We start from the raw sequence: 23,606 nt of genomic DNA, 5'->3' as shown, positions 1-23,606 counted from the left end.
ACATCACTAGAGTTAATGTTTAAATTATTAACACACACATCAAATATGATACAAAACTTTTATTATTTTTATTTAAAATTATATATACAGTATTCAGAAATGTGTATTCTATATTATCCGAACATGCCTGTGTTCTGCTTTCTATGTTGTTGTTGTTATTTCTATGTTGATGCTATGTCGCATCCAACCCTTTTGCAATACCCGCCAGGCTCCTCTGTCCAAGGGATTTTCCTAGCAAGAATACTGAAGTGGGTTGCTATTTCCTTCTCCAGGGGATCTCCCCCACCCAGGGATCGAACCTGCATCTCCTGCATTGGCAGGTACGTTCTTTACTGCTGAGCCACCAAGGAACCCCCTAATTCCTATATCCTAGAGTTAAATGAAAGAAGGCACAGCCTAGTTACTTCACTGTGGAGACTATCCTCTTTGCAAACTATGAATGACACAAGGTGAAACAACCAATGTCGATATTTCACTTATAACTTATGATCAATTTAGCAATCCTGTAACTACAGACACTTGCCAGTTCTATTAATGGAATATGGTTAGATTTTATGGTCTAAAATATTAAATTAAGTCACCATGCCTCTAAGTACCAATACTTTTATCCCATAATACAAGTAACTCTTAAAATTAACTTTCATTTGGTAGTCAGTTAAAAACTAAAACTGAGTGATAAGAATCTTTCCAGGAAAGAATATTGAAGGACTCTGAGTACTAAGAACATGGAAGGTAAATTTCACATTACACTTTGGTCCCACTGCAGTGCTCTCCTCAGATGGGCAGGGAGCACCCAAAGGGAAGTCACCACATTTTCAACATCTGTTCCTACAGGGCTGGAAGGCCCTTCTAGCAAGTGGATTATGCCATTTCATGTCGTATAAAAATCACTTTAATTTCCATGCCCAATTATTTTCTTCTGCATAGATGCAGCATTTTTCCTAAATTCCCCATTTGTTTCCCATTCTCTTTGCCCTTAACATGACTAAATATTAATCCTTTCCCATTATAAAACCATAGAAGATTCGCAGTCTCTGAGTTCTCTTGGCCTCTCTGGTTGTGGGATACTGGCTGAGGGCACGCATTTTCAATTCAAAGCTGAAAGAACCTCACCCAGTATATTTTCCTACTACCCGAAGTGTTCATCAGAGAAGCAAGTCACAATAATGCACGTGAAGGGACCAGAAAGAGCTGTAACCAAGTTCTGTAGCCATTAGGGAAAAAAAAAAAAAAACCTCAGTTCCACAGATTTGGATTATTCTGCTCTTACTGGGATTCAGAAAACATTCCTTAGGGAAAGGGAAAGAAGAAAGAGGAGAGGGAGAGGAGGAGGACGGAAGGAAACTAAAATGAAGTAAAGAAGGATCCAATTAGTTCTTAGACCTTTTTACTCATTGAGTCAACAGCAGTTTTTTCAGCACAGCTTCTTCCAGGCTTTCAAGGCAGCCTGTCGTTTTGATTGGCTGGAGTTGCAACACTGGCCTAAACAATACTGCTTGGCCTCATCTGCCCTGGTCTTTCATGTTGTTGGACAGCTGAGAAAATACTGTATTTCCAGAATACTGTCACCGTAACTGCCACCTGTTCTTTTTGTAGCAATATGGAATGAGTTGTTTACACCTTTCCACATGAACACTAGGAGCTGTCAGCACCACTCATATTGATTACACCTCAGGATTTACAAGGCTAGAAATCTATCTATGCATTTGTAAAGCAGCAAGGTTTGGGACAATGGCAGGCAAGCTGGTTCCCAGCAATGAATGGGTTCCTTATCCTGTATTTCTGGGAGTCCCCAGGCTCCCAAGGCCTCGGTATAGCTACTCCATTAGGGAGTATTCAAGGAGGTCTCAAATACCACCGCCATCTTTCCCAGCCATATCTTCACGAAGGACAATGAGTTAAGTAGAGTCTGAGTACCTTTCCCTCTCCCCACCATCCACACACCTGCATCAAAACTGCTGGTATCTGGGAGGGCAGGGGCTGGAGGAAAAGTTAGGCAGAGGGTGTAGTCCATACTCCCAATGGGATTAAAAAATATCTCTTCTAAGAATAAACTCACTATTTGCAAACTTGAAGCCCTGAGGCCCTATGAAATCATACAACAGAAAATTTCTAACAAGTTATCTCCATCTATTTTATGTTTTGGAGTCTTTTCCAAAATGTGATTATGCATGGTCCATAAGGGCCCCGAATTAAAAGCCAGAGCTGGGCATGATGATGTAATGTGGACACTTGTAGTAATCCCATCTGGCCCAGCACAACCCTCTGTGCCTCTTTGGACCATCCTGTCTTTTAGAGGGTTCATTCTGCCCACGTCATATCACACACACATATACATACCCCACCTATGTTTAATGGTGCTTTTCTTTAAATTTCCCCATCGAGTTCCACACAATTCCTTTAGTAAACATTTGTCATTGTCTTCACTTTGTTAATTGTCTCTACAAACTCTTAAAGAATTGCTAATAGAAGGAAGATAGAAACCTACTCCCTACCACCATCTTTTATGGCAGGCACTGTGCTAAGTGCTTAATATATGTTTTCTTATTTAATTCTTCTCCAAAATATAAGGCGTAGGTGTTACTATTCTTTTCTAGAGAAGAGGAACCCGAGGCTCACAGAAGTTAAGTAGTATATGTAGCTGAGGACTCACCATGTGCAGGCAGTATGCTGACTGCTTTAGATGAAATACCCAGGGCACACTTAACAAATATTTGTTGAATGAATGAATGGACTCTGCTAAACCTCACAAGAACTCTCAAGGTGAGTATTATCATTGTATCCATTTCACAGGTAAGGAAACAGACACAAAGTTCAATGAAATTGCCCAGGATCAACTGGGATCATAGCAATGGGAAATAGGATTTGAATCCAGACCTGGCTGGCCCCAAAGCCAGCATTCTCTCCACTCCACCTTTTTATTAGCAGGTAACTTTCCCTCCCAGCACAGTCAGAACTCACATCTGAGACAGGAGTTAAGAAATCACAAAGCATGAAACTGATTGGGAGAATAGAAAGGAACATCATGAAACATTACCTAATTGTTTAGTAATGTTGTCATGCATTGTCCAAAATTGGCCTGGAACAGGAGTACAGCCAAGGAGAGCAATATAAACAGATCTTGCACTGAGATGAACAATCTCTTTTTCTAGCCTCTCTGATTCATAGGAGAAGTGGGGACCTTCAGAGTGAACTCCAGGACTGCCCTGGACCAGGCACACATGCTCAGGGAGAGAAAGAGCCATCGAAGGGTCAGGGCCAAGAGAACATTTACACAAGAACTCCAGCAGGGAATTAAAATGTACCGTATGTTTTTGCCTTTCAAAGCATGATTCCCTTTCCTGTTTTTGTTATTCTGAAATTAAAAACATTTGGCTGGTATGCCAGGCAGCAAAGGCTGCAAACAGCCCAGGTCACCAACACTGCTCATGCCATGCCAGGGAAAGCATTCACAACAGCTCTGACTTCAGAAAATCACTACTGAGCTTTGTGCTCAATACCAAATTGATGTATCACCACTACACATGATGGTTTATTGGGATCCCCTAAAAGTTAAAAAACAAAAACAAAAACAAAAAAAACCCCAGAGGAATCAGAAATGATTACTTTAAAATTAAGATGTGTGTGCTCATGGCTGTACCCACTGCCTCTGGCAAATGCTTATGCAGGATGTTGCCTAGGGGACTATTGGCTCTGTTCACTGTGTTGTCACACAGAAGGTGCCATGAATGAATCATACTAATGCCAAAGGCATCCCTCTCCCAAAACATGAACCCACTGAAAACATAAATCCCACTCCAACTGATTCAGTGCAGGCACTGAAAGAGGAACTGGCCACAGTTTTTAAAAAAGACAACACACAGGACAGATGCAGATGCACAGACTAGAGATGCACATGTACAGAACAGACTTGTGGGTACAGCAGGGGAAGGAGGAGGTGGGGTGAACTGAGAAAGTAGCACTGATACATATACACTACCAATGTGTAAGACAGACAGCTAGTGACAAGCTTCTGTATAACACCGGGAGCTCAGCCCAGTGATCTGTGATGACCTAGAGGAGTGGGACAGTGGAGTGGAAGGGAGGCTCAAGGGGGAGGGGATATAGGTATACTGATGGCTGATTCACGCTGTTGTATGGCATAAACCAACACAACATTGTAAAGTAAGTATCTTCCAGTTTTAAATTTTTACTTTAAATTTACTTAAAATAATTTTTTTTAAAAGACAATGCACTAACATTTAAGCTCACAAAAAGAGATGCTGAAGATGTAATTGGCTTCCCAGGTGGCGTTAGTGGTAAAGAACCTGCCTGCCAATGCAGGAGATGTAAGAGACAAGGGTTTGATCCCTGGGTCAGGAAGATCCCCTGGAGGAGGGCATGGTAACCCCCTCCAGTATTCTTGCTTGGAGAATACCATGGGCAGAGAGGCCTGGTGGTCTACAGTCCATAGGGTCACAAAGAGTTGGACACAGCTGAAGCAACTTAGCATGCACGCATGCATCCAAAGAGATAATTATCTTTTTAAAAATGAGGAAAGGGAATTTTTTAACTTTCAATATAATTTGCTGCAATATTCTGTCAAATAGCTATCTCCCTAAACATACTTGGAAAAAATGTATTCCACCAAATTTCAACATTTAACTTTTCCGGAAATGAGTTGTTGTCTGCCCATCATGCCACCCAGTTAAACTTCTCACATATATTTCCTTCATGAAACAGAATGCTTAGGAAACAGGCTGGGGATACTTTTCCAGCATCATCTCACTAACCTGTGCACAGCTGTAATTCTTTTATCAGGGTTTTATCCTTAGGAGCAAGCAAAAACACACGCCAATACCAAGTATTTGTCTCGAAAAGAAAAATCAGCTGGAATTAGCTCATTTCCCACATCTTTTGTAAAGACCCAACCCTACAGTAAGAGCTGATATTCATAGCCATGACACTGAGGCTCCCACAGGATTCTCAGCCATGAAATGCTTGTGTTCATTGTTTTATATTTACTAAGGCTGGAAATCCCAGGGACAGAGGAACCTGGCAGCCTACAGTCCAAGGGGTCGCAGAGTAGGATACGACTTAGCAACTAAACAACGACACTGGGATGACCCAGAGGGATGGTACAGGGAGGGAGGTGGGGGGGGGGGGTCAGGATGGGGAGCACGTGAACACCCATGGCGAATTCATGTTGATGTATGGCAAAACCAATACAATACTGTAAAGTAAAAAATACATAAATAAACTGATGCAAAAAAACACAAAAACAAATAGACATTAACTGGAAAAAAACAACAACAACAACAAGAAGACTGGAAAGCACACTAATAGATTTCAAGAATTTCACAAATGAGGCTCGTGGGATCCAGAGAGGTGAAGGGACTTGCCCAAGGTCACAGTTCATAAGTGGCAGAGTCTGAACTTGAATCCAGGTCTGTATTGACCACAAAGACCTTTTTTAACTACCACACTGCCTGTCCTTGACAGGAGAAGCCAAGGAACAGCCTATTTTATAAAGTGAAAAATAATGGAGAAAAACTTCACAAAAATAACACATACAAACACAGCTTAAATTACTGCCATTCATCAAAACAAAGACATGCTTAACCAACTTACAATAGCTTTCAGGTTTCCCTTAATATCGAAAGATTTGATCACCCAGTTGACAGACTTTTTGCATTTCAAGATCAGGATCAGATTTTTGACAACCTCAGGATCCTTCCGAGAAGGTCTTATGTCAATTATGATATCCACCTGGAAAGCACTGTGAGTGGAAAACAAAGGCAGAGTTAGGACCCAAATGCCAGAAAGTTGCAACTCCCCTCTTCCAAGTCTTCATGTTTCCAGTGTCTGGCCAGTAGATTAAAAAGCTGGAGTGGATCCCAGGCAAATGACATGTGCAAAACAGATTGTTTAGTGCACACATAACAAAATGATTTTACATAACAATAGAAAAATACGCCTGTGGTTAATTAGCCACTAAACTTTTTCTCTTTATTGGGAAAAAAAAAAGGTGGTTATTTCATGTGGCCACTGTTTGAAATGGACTTGAACAAACCACAGAGTTTACTTTTGAAGCAGAATTGTTGCTTCTTCAGGCTCAACACCTTTGATATGTAACATTCTAATTTGTTATATGCTCAAAATCCTTCAAACCAGGAGTGGGTGCCAGTTTGGCGAGTGGAGGGTGGCAGGGTGGACGCAAGAGGGAGGAAGTAAAAAAAAGAGAAAACTTCAGAATAAAATAAGAAGCAAAAGGCTAGAGCATTTCTTGACTTATATAAGGTTTGCTTAAGCCATTAACATTTGTTACAAAATCATATCTGCATAAACTTCCCCAAACTTCTGGAGATAGCTATTAAAATAAAAAAAACAGATGGTCAACCAAGTGATTATTGGAAAATTAATGACCACAATCCAAACTTCTAAGAATCCAGTACAAAAGAGAATTCTTACCAAATAATAACATCTCTGGCATTCTGGATTTAGAGGAAAGTCTTTATTTCCATCTTGGTTTTACACACTTGGAAAGCATAAAATGAGTGATATATAGTACTCAAATGAAGCCTTAGGGCTAATACCTAAGTATACATGCTTCCATTACTTCTATCCCCATTCCCTTTTAATTTTCCACAATTCTTCACATGGGACAAAATTTCCATTTTCAAAAACCAATCTGTAGTTTATTCACTTTTGAAATCAAAGTTTGATTAGAATATTAACTGTAAAATCCTTCTATAATATAAATTAACAGTTTTACTCACTAGTCCCTATGAAATGCAAGTGAAAGTGGGAGAAAGGCCTACTTTCTCCCTTTTCTTTCTTACATAAATTCCCTAATCATTCTTGATAAAGAGAGTTAAATTTTCAGTCCTGGACAGGATGCTGAGGGTTGGAGAGAAAGGCAAGTATCTAATAGTTCTCTGACGTGTCACCATGAAGGACCACTCCTCTGACACACATACACACACACACTCACACATACACAGTCACACACAGCTTCAAACAGTTATGAGTGCCTAAAGTGCTCTGAGGACACTATAAACAGATTTGTTTTTAAAAAAAAAAATTGTTAAAATGATAACTATGCTAATAAGGCACACTTTGTAATTTTCTTATCAGGGATAACCTCAGTCATAGGTGATAATAATGGAGTAAGAGTGTCTGTTCTAAAACTAGCACAGTCCATCTTCCGTGTCTCCAGGTTCCACATTTGCAGATTTAACCAACCACAGATGGAAAACATTGGGGGAAAAAATTCCAGGAAATTCCAAAAAGTAAAGTTTGAATTTGCTCCTTGCAGGCAACTATTTACATAGCATTTATATTGTATTTAATATAAGCACAAACTGGATGAAGCACAAGCTGGAATCAAGATTGCTGGGAGAAATATCAATAACCTCAGATATGCAGATGACGCCACACTTACGGCAGAAAGTGAAGAGGAACTAAAGAGCCTCTTGATGAAGGTGAAAGAGGAGAGTGAAAAACCTGGCTTAAAACTCAACATTCAAAAAACTAAGATCATGGCATATATGGTCCCATCACCTCCATGGCAAATAGATGGGAAAACAAGGGAAACAGTAACAGACTTTATTTTCTTGGGTTCCAAAATTACTGCAGATGGTGACTGCAGCCATGAAATTAAAAGACCTTTGCTCCTTGGAAGAATAGCTATGACCATCCTAGACAGCATATTAAAAAGCAGAGACATTGCTTTGCCAACAAAGGTTGGTATAGTGCAAGTGGTGATCTTTCCAGGAGTCTTGTATGGATGTGAGAGTTGGACCATAAAGAAGGCTGAGTGCCGAAGAATTGATGCTTTTGAACTGTGGTGTTGGAGAAGACTTTTGAGAGTCCCTTGGACTTCAAGGAGATCAAACCAGTCAATCCTAAAGGTAAGCAGTACTGAATATTCATTGGAAGGACTGATGCTGAAGTTGAAACTCCAATACTTTGGCCACCTGATGTGAAGAGTCGACACACTAGAAAAGACCTGATATTGGGAAAGATTGAAGGCAGGAGAAGGAGATGACAGAGGATGAGATGGTCAGATGGCATCACTGACTCAATGGACATGAGAACATGAGTTTGAGCAAGCTCTGGGAAATGGTGAAGGACAGGGAAGCCTGGTTTGCTTTAATGCATGGTCACAAAGAGTCAGTGATGACTGAGTGACTGCACAACAACAAATATTGTATTTTCAACTAATTAGATAGCATTTACATTATAATAGGTATGATAAGTAATCTAGAGGCAATTTAAAGTATACAGGAGAATGCGTGTAGTTGATATGCAAATACGATGCCATTTTTATAAAAGACTTGAGCATCTATGGATTTTGGTATCCGAGGGGTATCTGAAAACAGTCTCCTGCAGATAACAATGGATGATTGTACCAAGAAGTTCAGATTATGCTTCAGAACTCATCTGGGATATATGAAATCTAGAGAGAGATCAGAAAACAAAATACGACACTGGTATCTTTACTGTTTTCTTCAAAGATTCTGTGAATATCAGCTGCTCCCTCCCTCTCACACGAGGGAGGGCTGAGCCTCTCCCTGCCTCAAGTCAGAATTTTGTCAAGTCACATCATGTCTTTGTTTTCATCTCTTGGTTCAGAAAACACACACACACTACACTCACTCACCTGTAGGGGTTAGAGTTGGGGGTGATCAACTCAATGATATGTACTTCCTTATCCTGGGGCTGGCTGGACATCACACACCCTTCGGCAGCTTTGGGCTGAAGGTACTCAGCAAGATAATTGAGGGAGAGAAAATTCTTCCCTATGTTGCACGTGGGAGGGAACACTTGATCTGAAAGTAAAAAAAGAAAGAAAGAAAGAAACACACACAATGAGCTATGTGGTAACCAGGCTCAAAGGAGAGAAGGTAAGAGGGACCCTGGGCAAGTGCAGGACACAGGGAACCTCAAGCTTCTGCCCTAAAGTGCTTCCTCTGTGGTCATCAGTGGGCTCCTTCTGACCAACTCCAGTGGCCTCTTCTAGTCTAAATCCTCTCCCTTCCTGTTTTCTTTGATTCTGCTTTGTCCTCACCCATTTCCTCTGACCTGTCTTTCAGTCTTTCATGGGCTCTTCCTCTGCTCATCCTTTAAACATCTGTGGTCCTCAATCTTCAGTGCACATCAGAAGCCACCTGTTTGGACTCCACCCCAGAGAGTCTGACTCAGAAGATCAAGGTGGGACCTAGAAGGCTTTCGTTTTGAAAAGCTCCACAGTTAATCCTGATATAAACCAAGGCTAAGAATATCAGTTGCTTCCTCAACTCTTTTTATTTCGTCTTCTTCCTAGATGATCTCAATCACTCCCACAGCTTCAACTTGTACCTAGACCATGGCTCCTGAGCTGCATGCCTGCACGGCCATCTGCCTACCAAGCACCCCCCACCTAAAAACCCAACAGCTATGTCACTCAGCATACTCAACACTGAATCCAATGACCTATCCATCCTAGCCCCAAGGATGCTCCTCTTTGGATATTTGCTATTTCAATTAATAGAAGAACCAGAAACCTAATTAATTCTCTGGCCCATGCTGTAGAATTAATCATTCCTCCATATTTCTTCCTCAGAGTCACTTATACTCTAAAGACTGTTAGAGTGAGGGCAGACTTCGACTCTTTCTCATAATCTTGACACAGACAGCACACGTTTATATGGCACTTTACAGTCTGCAAGGTGCCTTCACAAACATTATCTCATTGTGCTGAGGGCTGTTCATCACCTCTACCAAAGAAAGTGATGCACTTACGAAGAGTCCTAAGATACTCCCCCAAGAGCACATGCTGCTTACACAGCACCATGGCTGATGGGATTTCCATCGAGTGGTTTAAATGTTTAAACAGAACTTGAAACTGCTGGCAGTGTGACAGCTGGGACCGGTGTCAAGGAAGTTCTAGGTGCAGCAAGCTTTTTTCAGAAGGGGTAATTAATCAGAGACCTGGCACTTTAATGAAACAGACTTCTGCCTTTTCCATTTAATGGACAGGATGCCAGGGTTCAAATTCATATGCAAGTCTCACTTAGGAGTGAGGCCTCAGCCCAGGAGTTCCCCAGATTGGGTTGATACTGCCCACCCAACTGTGCAACGCCCCTGTGCTGAAGTCTACAACATATACTGTAGCTTTCTGGCTCCAGGCACCAGGGCATCCCCCAGTGTCACCCCTAGAACAGGGGGGGCCGGGGGAGTTCACGGGGCCCCTGCTTAAAGGTTCACTTCAAGAAAGTGTTGGCTGTGCATTCTGTATTCTTCCCTAAACACCCCCTTAAAGAGGCCCAGGCTCTGCTGACTCTGGCTGCTGGAGCAGCACCCCCTCCACATCTGCTAAGGGTTTTGCCAGAGGAGCAGATGAGGAATGCACACCCTGCAGCTGTAGCCCTGCGAGCGCCTCCCCCAGATCACAGGACAGAAAGTGATATCGGGGTGGCAAGGCTGAAACTTCATCAAGCATCAGAGGATGGAGGCATGGGCCAGGGACAGCCCCGTCTGGAACTCAAGAGACAAGGACCCCCTCCTGGGACTCTGGCCTGTATTCCTAGTTCACAGATGAGCCTGGGGTGCATCTGGCACATACACAGTAGGCACGTGGCGTGGGTTTTTGGAATTAACAAATACTGGTGTGAGATTTGAGACAAGGAACAAAAAGCTCACCCACACTGTGACCCTCCAAAGCCACCAGGAAAGGTTTAATTGTTTAAAAGTTGCTGCTATTAAGGGCTTAAGTCCCAGATGCCATTGTCACTAAGTTGAGTAAGCTGATCACTTTTTGTTGTGTGTGCATGCATGTATGTGGTTTGTTTTTTTTTTTTTTGCCCCCAAATGACCTTCCGCATGCCTGGCATCAAAACTTATACCAACTGCCAAGCAGAGAGGAAACCACAAAGGGGAATCCCCGGGTAGAAACCTGGCAAGTGTGGGGGAGGGGGGAAGTCACATGCTTATTTGTATTTTAGGAAAGGATTGACAAAACACTGTGAGAGATAGAATAACATACTCGAAGAACCTGAGGGGTAATGTAAAGACCTCATTTTCCTGCTATGGAAACTGAGGTTCTGGTGGTAGGTAAATCAGAATGTTGCTTGAAGCCTCGCAGATAATAAGCCCAGCTGGGATAAGAACCGAAAGCCCTCAGTTCTTCCACTCTAAGCATATAGGTCAGAGCAGTAGTTCTCAAACTTTACCAAGTAACAGAAGCACCAAGGGCTTCCCAGGTAGTACAGTGGTAAAGAATCTACCTGCAGTGCTGGAGACACAGGAGACGGAGGTTCGATCCCTGGGTCAGGAAGATCCACTGGAGGAGGAAATTGCAACACTCCAGTGTTTCTGCTGGGAAAATCCCATGGACAGAGGAGCCTGGCAGGCTTCAATCCATAGGGTCGTAAAGAGTCAGACACAACTGAGTGACTGAGCATGCAGAATCACTCTAGAGTGCCTGCTAAAACACAGATGGCTGGACCCTACCATCAGAGTTTATAAGTCAGGTGTCTGGGATGGGCCCGAGAACCAGCATTTCTAAAAGCTCCCAGGTGATGAGGATGCTGCTGGGGTGGGGACCACACTTTGTATAGAATAAGAAGAGGCCCATGGCCTAGGATCCCTAACTCAGCTGGGTAGAGACAGGTCAGGTTCTGGGAAACCAGCGGATGAGGTCTGCTCAGCAGAGTCTAATCCATGGTGATAGACAACAGCGCCTTGTGGTCCACCAACCTAGCCAAGGACCCTCACTTCCCCAGCTGCTCCTCTCCATGGTGTGGGCCAGTGATTTACACCTGACTGGTATCTGGAGTCAAGTTTTAGGATCTCCAAAGGTCTTTACAAGAAATTAAAGTTTTTACTGGGCAGGACACAAGGTCCTTAAAGTTCTTCCCTGATCCAGTGTGCAGCCTTGGGGAAATCATGGGACCCTTCACTCTTGTGCACTGAAGCTCATGCCCTCTTAAGAGAATAGAATAGAGCCCAACCTTCTACATGTTACCATAACACATGTTCTTATTCTAACAAATTCCAGGGAGGTAATCAATATCCAGTCAATATGCACTAAAATTCTGCTTCAAAAAGAGACCATGGTCAGGGCTTAGAACCTTTATTAAAAGAGATTTTTTGTTTGTTTTGTCCCAATGGGGCTTGACCTCTATGATTAGTGACCTGAATACCATGAGAGTTTAATAACAAACTTCAAGTCTTTGAAACTTGCTCTCCTTTAAACTCCTCCTCCCTCTATTCAACTAAACAAGCCTTTCCATCTAGGTAACCTACTTTTATGTTTGTTGTTGTTCAGTCGCTAAGCCATGTCTGACTCCTTGTGACTTCGTGGACTGCAGCATGCCAGGCTCCTCCTATCTCCTAGAGTTTGCTCAGATTCATGTCTACTGAGTCAGTGATACTATCTAACCATCGTATCCTCTGCTTCTCTATTCTCTTTTTGCCTTCAATCTTCAATCTCACTGGGCTAAGACTTAAAATGCAACATCAGGCAATAAGCCTTAGACTCAAAGGTCAGAAAACCTGAGTTTGAGTTCTAGTTTTGTCACTTGCTAATAATAATGTGGATTTGAGCAAGTTAGCTTAAACCCTCCATTGACCCCTCTGCAAAATGGTCAAAATAATGGTTTCCTCCTAGGATTACTGGCAGGGTTAAATGAGGGTGCATGTAGAAATCCCCTGATACGGCCTCTGCACACAGCACACACTTAACATCAGTGTCCTGAATCTATCAAACATCCCAGATCCGGAAAAGGGCTGGGAACGAGCATTCAATAACTCACTCATGCTTCCACAGAGTCTATGATAGAGGAGACAACTGCTATAGAATTCAGAAGAAAGCAGATGGACCCAGAGGACCTGAAACGCCATTTTCACACAATCACCTGACTGTAACAAGGGCCCGTTCACAAGAGTTGTTATTTCTAGTAACTTATTTGGGAGTTCCAAACATACTCAACTAAAAATAATGATAAAGAAGTTATTTGAGAAATAATATGCTTTCAAAATTGAATCACCAGATATTTATATCCCTCTGCAAGGCAAGGAAATTAAAATAGGCCATTTCTTATCAAGGCTAAACAGCTCCTTTCTCTAATAATTTGTCCTTGTAACAAGCATTCGTATTAAAAATACATTCAAACACTTGTCCTCTGCTATTGTTCAAAAGTTAACTGATGTCTCGAGGCCATAACACTGACACTGGCTTTAAATGTTTGCAGAATAACAGGTGCGAGGAAGCTCTAACTGCTGACTCACCACGCTAACTCTCCTTGCACTCCATCAGTTAGCCCTTCCTTTCCCACACCTCAGCTTGTCAGCTTCCACTCACCGCTGACTTCTGTGCCTGGGTGTCTTCTAAATTCTACACAACAACTTCCTCCTCTCTCAACCAGGCTACTCCCCACTTCTCCCCCATTACCAGGCCTATCTCCTCAGAAAGAAAAAGGGAAGGAGAGGATGTGGTAGGGAGCGGGCCCCAGCGATCCCTCAGGTCCTGCCAGCTCCAGCAATCTGTAATTCTCTGATTCCTTGCCCTAGCCACCTGGTCTCCGAAAAGAAAACAACTGACTGTCATAAATCAGTCATTAATTGAGACCACATAGAATTTACCTTCCCCCACTTTAATATAAATGTTTCTTGCTATCTTGAGTTCAGTGAATGAAGTGACCGCTCCATATTCCTTTCGGGCCCAATTTAACAGATGTTCGTTTCCATGGGGGAAGCTCCTTTCTTCTGTTTCTGCTGACAAGGAGAAGTTTCTTGATGAAAAATGGACCAGAGAACCTTCAGACACCTAGAAGAAACAGAGTTGCATATTTAATGTGCTGCAGTCACTGGAGCTAAATCATTATCAGAAAACGCTCTTGTCAGACAATTAATAAATATCTGTCAATCTAACCTCTTCCTTTTCTTACACAATGGCAACAGCTTTCTTCAGCAGCTCATTCAAGAAATAATCCCAAGCCTACCTTCTTCCAGGTAAGACATAACTGCAAACAATGCAGGACGGCCCTTTGAATTTTTAAAGAACTTTGTGACGAGACCACAGAGTGCTTTGTGAGGAATCATAAGACTTCTCAGCGCTATTTTCCAGGTATCTAAATTGAAGGCCAACCTTTCAAATAATGTGTTTCATGTCTAATAGGAAGCCTTGGTGAGTGTTTTCATGGACTTGTAATGGATCAGTAAGTGATTCCAAAGGCTTGACCTCGATGTCCACGTCTTCCACAGCTGCAGCCTCTGCCAACAGTCACCACCGCAGGAACACAGCAAGAGTCCCTTTGGTTTACTGGCTTTTGAGCACTGAGATAAAATACGACCAGAGCTGGCTAGTCTTCTATCACTTTACACTACTTTCCTCGCAGGGAGATGAATGTGTATTACAGTTTATTTTGTAAGACCCCCAAATTCCCATAGATAATGAAGTCAAGAGGCCATTAGACTGATCCTCATAAAATGTCTGGGATGATTTATGCAAGACCCAATATTTGCTTGGATGTATTTAGACCACTGCTGACCTAGCATACCACGGTATATATAATTAACACAGACAAAGGGGGGAAATTATCATCTAGCTGCTACACTATAATTAAATTCAGTTGCTGGTGAAAGTACACATGTCATCTTTATTGTCCAGCAACTGATTTTATCAGTGTCAGGGTAGAACCTCAAAATGTGAGCAGAAAGGCTCAAAACCTCCCAAGCCACAGAACTATAAACGTTTTGTACTGAATTTCACATTAACAACAGAACTACCATGTGATCCAGCAATTCCACTTCTGGGTATTTATCCGAAGACAATGAAAACACTAACTTGAAAAGATATATGAACCCTGCAGCATTATTTACAATAGCCAAGATATGGAAATGGCCTAAATGTTCACCGATGAATGAATAAAGATGTGGTATAGATACACGATGGAATATTTTCAGCCATGAAAAAGAATAAAATCTTGCCATTTGCAACAACATGAATGGACCTCAAGGACATTATGCTAAGTGAAATAAGTCAGATGGAGAAAGACAAATGCCAAATGATCTCACTTATATGTGGAATCTAAAAACAAAACAAAAATCCAGATTCACAGATATTAAGAACAGACTGGTGGTTGCCAGAGGTGGGAGATAGGGAATGAGTGAGACGGGTGAAAGGGGTCAAAAGGTACAAACTTTGGGATTTCCCTGGTGGTTCAGTGGTTAAGAGTCTGCCTTGCAGTGCAGGGAACACGAATTCCATCCCTGATTGGGGAACTAAGATCCTACAAGCGGTGGAACAACTAAGCCCGAGCGCCACAACTAGAGAGCCCATGCACTGCAACAAAAGATCCCAATTCCCACAACTACGACCCAATGCAGCCAAATAAGTAAAATAATTTAAAAATACATATGTATATAAAAGGCACAAACTTCATGTTATTAAAAAACATGTTATGGGGATTTAATGTATAGCATAGTGACTATGGTTAGTAATATTTATTGCATATATGAAAGTTGCTAAAGACCATAGATATTAAAAGTTCTCACTATAAGATAAAAACTTCTCTACATATGGTGACAGATGTTAACTAGACTTATTGTGATGATCATTTTACAATATATACAAATATTGAAGATTATGTTGAACACCTAAAACTAGTATAATGTTATATGTCAATTATACTTCAATAAAAAATGTTTTCATGTTAACTATCATTAACAACAAGAAGCAAGCAGTTTCTGAAGTGGTTACAGCCAGACTAAAAACAAGTTGAGGGCGGGATTATGCTTATGGCTCTACCCTTTCCAGCAGTGTTTTCAACCTCAACACACATACAAAATAGTTGTTGTTGTTGTGTTTAGTCATTTAGTCATGTCTGGCTGAACATGACTTTGCCACTCCATGGACTATATAGCCTTCCAGGCTCCTCTGTCCATGGGATTTCCCAGGCAAGAACACTGGAGTGGGTTGCCATGTCTTCCTCCAGGGGATCTTCCTGACCCAGGGATAGAACCCTTGTCTCCTGCTTGGCAGGCAGATTCTTTACCACTGGGCCACCTGGGAAGCCCCATATAAAATACTTCTTACCCTTAAATAATGTGCTAGGCATTAATATTTTCTCTTCAACTATATATACTTATTGGAGAAGGAAATGGCAACTCACTCCAGTGTTCTTGCCTGGAGAATCCTAGGGACGGGGGAGCCTGGTGGGCTGCCGTCTACGGGATCGCACAGAGTCGGACACTACTGAAGCGACTTAGCAGCAGCATATATACTTATACTTTTTAAATGCTAGCAAAGCAGTACTTCACCCCATTGACTCCATCACCGACTCATGCTGTGGTCTCCCTCTTGGCTGAAAACCAGAAGCATCTGAGGAGTTTCTAAATATCCTGAGACCCAGGCCACCACCCCCCAATCAACTAGAATTTGGGAGTGTGAGCCAGACTTCAGCATTTTTTAAAGCTTCCTCGACAATTTCAATGTTCAACCACAGTTGAGAAGCCTGGCCTTAATGGGTACTGAGTGATCCACAGTTTGAAAAGCCTATCGTGGGCACCTCACAGCTTCCTCTACACCAGTGGTTCTTACCAGGGGTTATTCTGCCCACCAGGGAACATGCGGCAACATCTGAAAACGGTTTTGATTGTCACAAACGGGAGGGAAGAGCTACTGGAATCTAGTGAATAGAGGCCAGGGACGCTGCTAAACATCCTAAAATGCACAGGATGGCCCCCATGACAAAGAATTATCCTAAACGTCAACAGCACCACAACTGAGAAATCCTGACCTATGCTTTGGACTGACTGAATGTTACTGCTACTCGAAGAGCTACTGGATTCTCAAATCGGATCTCCAAATTGACAGCTCTTTCTATCCTAAAAACTGGGCCGCTATGTACTTTACAAAGAATAATAAAAACTTTCTGGTTTGTATTGGCTCGGGAAACCCAGAACTAATCACTAAGAAGCTGGGTGTAAACTATGACCACCTATTAACAGTGACCACTCATTACACCTACTATGTATCAGGCACTATAGAGCGCTACCAAATGTGGCAATGACATTTGCTACACGTCCCAATGCCAGTTATAAACAAAACCAGTGGGGGAGCATTTAGCTCTGACCTTGTTTTGACATCGCCTGCATACGGAAAAGCTCCTGAGCCATCTACCTGCCAACAATAACCATGCCAACCTATTCATAAAACCTCTGAAGCTTAGCTACTCATCAACACTGAACTTCAGACAATGCTTATCTGATTTTCTGACTTAAGCACTGTAGTAAAATCACCTTTTCACTGAAAAGCACTTGCACTAAAAAGTCACTTTTATCAAGCCTGTCACCGCAAAAACCCACAGCAGCTCAGAGGCCTTTGTCCCACTGCCAGTGCAGTTCTGAATGTTAGGCAAGCCTCCCTGGATGTTCCGTTCTTTCCTTTTTTCTCATTCATGTTACAACCGTAAAATAAAACACTAGGGCTTTAAATATGTTATGCAGAGAGTACATTTCTCCAGAGTGGAAGGTGGGATAGATCACCCTGGTGCATTCCAGAGGCAAGAATGTGAGCAGTGTAAATAAGAGAAGAAATGGGGAGCAACCTGGGAATGTATCCTGAAGTCATTAAAAGCAATGCCATCGTGGAGCTGACTGCTCGAGAAGGGGGAGCGCCCTTCACTCACCATCTGCCCCACTCGTCTGGCTTCTCCAGGGCCAGCAGCAGCACAGATCACACACTCAGGGCTGAGGAATTTGGAAAAGGAGTCAACTGCCACTCCTCAGGCGAATTCCAACGAGAAGAAAGCAAAGCTGCCAGGGGCAGTGAGGCGTCCCTGACTGCAGGTCAGTGGAAATTTTCTGCCGCAGCAAGGGGTTAGTCAGCGCTCCTCCTGACCACCCATTCTCTGACTTGACACAGCAGCTCACACACAAAGGCCTCCCCTGAGCCCCACCGAGTTTTACAAGGTATGGTTATTTCCACCTGATCTTCAGAATGACCTCTGATGCAGGCTACTCTGATTTCCACAGAGAGAAACTCAGAGAAGCTAAAGGCCTACCCAAGGTCAGAGAATCAGCACCCAGGCCGGATCAGAACAGGTGACTTATGACTCCTGGTCACAGCTGGCCCTGCCTGCACCCTTCCAGAAAGGAGACTTCACTGGCTCTCAGAGCAGGAGATGTCCCTTCTTACTTTAGTTGCCTGTAAGATTTGCCTTCCACCCACTTGTCTGAGCTGGGCTTTCCAAACCAAAGAATCCCTTCCTCTTTCTTCCATGAGACAAACCTTCAAATGTTTGTAGATGTCACTCAATCCTGACCACCACTTCACTTCTTGAGGGCAACAGTCCAACTCCCTGGACTCCTCCCCAGACACCATGGTTGTCATATCTTCATCAGCATAGTCTCTGGAATGTGGTGCCTGGGACGAGACCCAGGGTTTGGGGTGTGGTCTGATGAGAGTACTGTGAAGGTTAGCTTCAGGTGTCAGTGTGATTGGGGTACAGGGTACCAGTTATTTGGTCAAACATTATTATGGGCATTTCTGTGAGGGTGTTTTTGGATGAGATTAACATTTCTTTTTAATTAATTTATTTTTGGCTGTGCTGGGTCTTCGTTGCTGTGTGTGGACTTCAGCTGCAGCAATCAGGGGCTGTTATTTGTTGCGTGCACAGACTTCTTGTCACGGTGGCTTCTCTTGTTGCAGAGCACAGGCTCTCGTAGTTGTGGTTCTCAGGCTCAGCAACTGCAGCTCACAGGGCAGGCTCAGTGTTTGGGGCACATGGGCTTAGTTGCCCCAGGGCATATGGAATCTTCCCAAACCAGGGATCGAATCCATGTTCCCTGCACTGGTAGGAGAATTCCCAACCACCTGACTACCAGGGAAGTCCAGAATTAACACTTAGATCAGTAGACCAACTAAAACAAATTGCCCTTCCCAATGGGTGTGGACCTCACCCAATCAGTTGAAGGCCTAAATGTTACCCTTCCCCTGAGTAACAGAGAATTCTCCAGCTGACAGCCTTTGAATTGGGACATCAGCTCTTCCTAGGCTTACAGCAGTCTGCTGTCCTTCAGTAACAAACTGAGACGCTGAGTCTGCAGAATTTGTAGCCTCCATAATCACGTGAGCCAATTCTTTACGAAATATCTTTCTATGGACACTGCATGAGGCACAAGATCACATCAGCTTTTATATCAGCTGAACCCTACTATAATCTCATATCCATTCATTTATGCTTTAAACAAACATCTAACAAATATTTATTGAAAGCCAAGCATTGTTTGAAGTGCTGGGAATATAGTGGAGAAGGCAACAGACAAAATTCCCTGCTTTGTGAAGCTTACAGTCTAGCAAGGAAGTCAGAGGAACAAAATAAACAATTAAAATACATGTTAACAAGTGTGAAGGAATGATATAAATTAAGAGAAGAGAAGAGGGGCACTCTACTTTTAAGTGTAAAATCTGACTGAGAAAGTCACTGGGCAGGTCAAGAACTGAAGGAGATGACAGGCAGCCATGTGGACATCAGCGGAAGGGTGCTGGGGAGGAGACAGCAGCAAGTGCATACGTCTGGCACAGAAAAGAGACAGCAAGGAGGCTGGCGTGGCTGGAGCACAGGGGCGAGATGGAGATGAGCAGGAGTAAAGTCAGAGAGGCCACAGAGGAGACCAGTAGGTCCAACAGGACCTTACAGACCATTGCAAAGGACTGTGGTGTTTAGTCTAGGTGAGATGGGCCGCCACTGAGGATTCATGAAAACATCTAACAAATCACTCTGGCTGCTGTGGCCAGTCTAGACTGAAGACAGACAAGGAGCAGGAGACTAGTAGTAGACTTCTGGAATAACCCAGGAGAGAAAGAACGGCAGCTCACACCAGGGAGGTGGAGATAGGGATAACAGTACCTCAAGTCTCAGGTCTTATTTTATCACTTCTCCTCCTTCCCCTACACTGGTGTATCTTTAATATAAATCAAGGTCTTTAGACTCATTTAAATTCTGTAGAGACCATATAAAAATCTATTCTGTTGATTGTCAAAAATCTCTAAACTTCATGTGTGTGCCATCTCCACACTCGTCTAAATCCCTGAGATGCTGAACCAGACGAGGCTGAGGTCTGTTGACTTGCAGGCATATTCCCATGCTGACCTGAGCACATGGAACAGAACTTGCAGGAGCCCAGGCTATTTTCCAGGGCTTCCCCAGTGGTGCAGTGGTAAAGAATCCACCTGCAATGCAGAAGCTGAAGGAGATGTGGGTTTGATCCCTGGGTTGGGAACATCCCCTGGAGGATGGCATGGCAACCCACTCCAGTGTTCTTGCCTGGAGAATCCCATGGACAGAGGAGCATGGTGGGCTACAGTCCATAGGGTCGCAAAGAGTCAAGACACCACTGAAGTGACTTAGCGTGCCTGCAGGCTGTTCACCACTACAAAGTGATCTCATGGAATAGTCCTTATCTTGTTTGCAAGGGCGTCATCCTAGGACCCCTCAAGAGCTCTCCTGAAATAAAGACATGACTGGCCAGTGCCACTCCTCTGCCAGTCAGCACTCCAGTCCCTGCCTGATCTCCCTAGAGTGCAGTCCTTGCTAGAGTCTGGTTTGGGCTAAAGTTTGTAGAAGAAAAGAGATGTAAAGAGAATACCAAAAAAAAAAAAGAGAGAGAGAGAGGGGAAAACAGTATGTTTCTAACATGACGAGGGGTTACGATCACTATTACAAGGATAATTACTACATGACTGAATATGGAATTGTTTTTAAAAATGTTAAGAGCAAGGGTTTTACTTTGGATAAAATGGCAGAAACTTTTCAAGGCAATTCATTCCATCCTCCACCTTATATGCGGGTCCTTGCCCTGCTACCCACCCCACTGCTGGCTCGTACATCTCAACCAACCTCACATCTCAACCATTACAGTAACCTCCTGCTGTGTAAGCTGCCAATCCTATCTCGCTCCACTCCTCATCCACACCATCACCAAAGAGATCTTTCTAAAAAGTAAAACACATGATAATGGAGGATAGCACCTAAGCATCTTACCTGGCACATGATCAGAGAGGGCTTCTGCTCGCCCCACTTCCCGGAACTCCCCCAAGCACCTGCCTTGCGAAATCACTCACAGTGGCACAACACATCATGCTGCTTAAGATCTCCTGGGCCTTTTTACATCCTGCTCCCCACCTGGCTTGCTCATCCCCTACCCCGTGCTCACCTTGTAACTGCTCCTTGTCCTCCACAGGTATCACCTTCTCTGTAAAACCTCTCAGACTCCCCTTCTCTCCTGGAGATGGAGCTGCCCACGGCAGATGGCGCTGCCGTTCGCACACCACGAGCCCAGCCCCTCTCTCACATGAACTGCAACCACTGACCAGCAAACCTGCTGCCATCCTACCTGACAAGCACCACGAGGGCCAAGAAAGCACCTAGCTCGTTCTGAATCATCTCCTGGGCCTGGCAAGGTGCTTGGCACAAAGTAGAGACTCAGTAACCACTTGCTGAATGAAAGCTCAATGGTGTTACTTACAGGAAAGGCTAAGCCATAATATCTTTATTCTTACAAACCTTGCTTCCCTCACTGCCCAGGAAATGATCTTTTGCCAGGCTTTAAAACTAGTATTTGATTTTTCACCTACTAACTCCCCTAAAAACCAATTATTAAATCATTTAGTAGTTCCGTGCCTTCCTGCAGAAACCACTGAACTTTTCTCCTGCTTACTAATTAAAACCCAGTCCTCTGACATTCCAACATGACAAACGTTTTCCTGTGGGAACGAACAGAGCCCCAAGCTCTGAGAATCCTGAACCTTAGCAAGTGTCCATTGAAGGGACAAACATGAAGCACCGGACTGTCCAACAGGCCCCAGGCTTTGAAATGCACTGAACCACCCCCTCTCCTGACTGCTCTTCCCTACTGAAACCATGCGCACCATTTGTATTTTAAATTCTGATTATGCTACCAGACTTTTTTTTTAAAGAACATTACTCTCTCTGCCAGTGCTGGGAGTTTTATTACAAGAACTTACGGCTAGGCAGCAAGAGCCAAGTTTGTTATTTTTTCTGGATCAGATTCAACAACCTTGTCCAAAGAGCAAGAAAAAAAGCAAAAGAGGCAACTAGCCCTTTTGTTTCCACACCTGTGTTTAAGCTTTAACTCTTAAAGTCCTAAGCAGACCCACTGAAGCCTCAAGATGGATCTCTCCAGGCCCAGTGAAGGGAAGCAATGCTGGTTAATGGGTGTGTAGATGCTATTTTCCTGGAACTGGGGCTCCTCATCTTAGCACTTATCTCAGCACATCAGCTGACTCAGAGGCCTGGCAGTTGCCTCACAGTCTCTCTCTGGCCTCCCCCAAGCTGGTGTGATCTCTTCAGTGTGGAGGGAAACAGAATCGTTGCTGAAGATAATGCCATATTTTAAGTCCCCACTTAGTCCTACCTGCCTTCTCCCACCTCATCCATGCTCCCAGATGAAAACGCAGGCTGCGCTTAACTGCCTGGGTGGCAGTTAAGTTTTCTCTGAAGTTTCCACCTTCATGTCTACTCATGTTACCGTCTCAATGTGGCTTATATAAAATTACAATCCAACCACCCCGCAGCCCCAACTCTAGCACCCAAACCTGAGTTACATATTCTTATTTCTAGAGTATAATACAGTAAGCTTCTAAACTACCATGTAAATTACTTATATATTATGCCTATGGCCCATCTCCTCCCATTAGTATGTAAGCTCCTTCAGAGGCTGAGATTTTAGACAGCTTTGCTTATAGGAATATCAAAAGCACAGTGTTGGATATAAAAAAGATACTCAATAACTATTTGATGAATGCATGAATCCTGAGGTCCCATTAACTGGCAGCAGCTACCTAAAGCTCTGTGCTAGAAAGTATTCTGAGGTCATATTTAGGAGCAGGGGAGAGAGGGGATAGAGTGCCATGGTCAATTTTGTGTCTGCCAGAGGGTCAGGCCCTCCTTGCTCTACAACTGTTCAGTACAGTAGCCACTAGCCATTGAGAGCCTGAAATGTACGTAATTAATTGATCAGTGTCATAAATGTAAAATACACACCAGATTTTGAAGATATAGTAAAACCAGTGATAAGAAGATGTCTCAGAATTCCCTGGTGGTACAGTGGATAAGAATCTGCCTGCCACAGGTTCCATTTCTGGTCAGGAAAGATTACACATGCCGAGGAGCAGCTAAGCCTGTAAGCCACTACTACTGATCCCGACTGTGGCCAGCTACTGAAGCCTGCGTGCCCTAGAGCCTCTGTTCTGCAAGTAGAGAAGTCACCACAATGAGAAGCCCACGCACCACAATGAAGAGGCACCCTGGCTCGCCACAACTAGAGAAAACTGCAGCAATGAAGACCCAATGCAACACAGTCTAATTAATTAATTTTTTTAAAAAGGAAGACATCCACCTCTTTCAGAAGTGTGATCCTCAAACCAACGTATCACCACAGAAGTATGTTAACATGCAGATTCTGGGGTGACGTGGGAATGTAGGGTCCAGGAGACTGCTTTATAATCATCTGCCTGCCACCCCATGGTGGCCAGGCATACTTGAGGATCCTTGCTCTAGGCCATAGATAAAAACATTATGTAATCTTTGTAAAACATGAATAGGATTGCTTGG

At 43.3% G+C, this 23,606-nt stretch overlaps 1 protein-coding gene across 5 annotated transcripts in view; it reads right to left on the bottom strand.

The window, feature by feature from the left end:
* The window catches only part of TGFBR3 (transforming growth factor beta receptor 3), a 207,991-nt gene that overhangs the window by 37,757 nt on the left and 146,628 nt on the right, over window positions 1-23,606 (bottom strand). For all 5 annotated transcript variants that reach the window (XM_006054474.4, XM_006054473.4, XM_025288286.3 and 2 more), the window contains 3 exons: window positions 13,609-13,792; window positions 8,645-8,813; window positions 5,611-5,758 (listed from right to left, as the gene is read on the bottom strand). In XM_006054474.4, coding sequence (XP_006054536.2) covers window positions 5,611-5,758; window positions 8,645-8,813; window positions 13,609-13,792 — 501 coding nt within the window. The remainder of the gene's footprint in view (window positions 1-5,610; window positions 5,759-8,644; window positions 8,814-13,608; window positions 13,793-23,606) is intronic.

Source organism: Bubalus bubalis, chromosome 6 (genome assembly GCF_019923935.1).
Source record: "Bubalus bubalis isolate 160015118507 breed Murrah chromosome 6, NDDB_SH_1, whole genome shotgun sequence".
Taxonomy (NCBI): Eukaryota; Metazoa; Chordata; class Mammalia; order Artiodactyla; family Bovidae; genus Bubalus; species Bubalus bubalis.
This window is presented reverse-complemented; position numbering and strand designations above follow the sequence as displayed.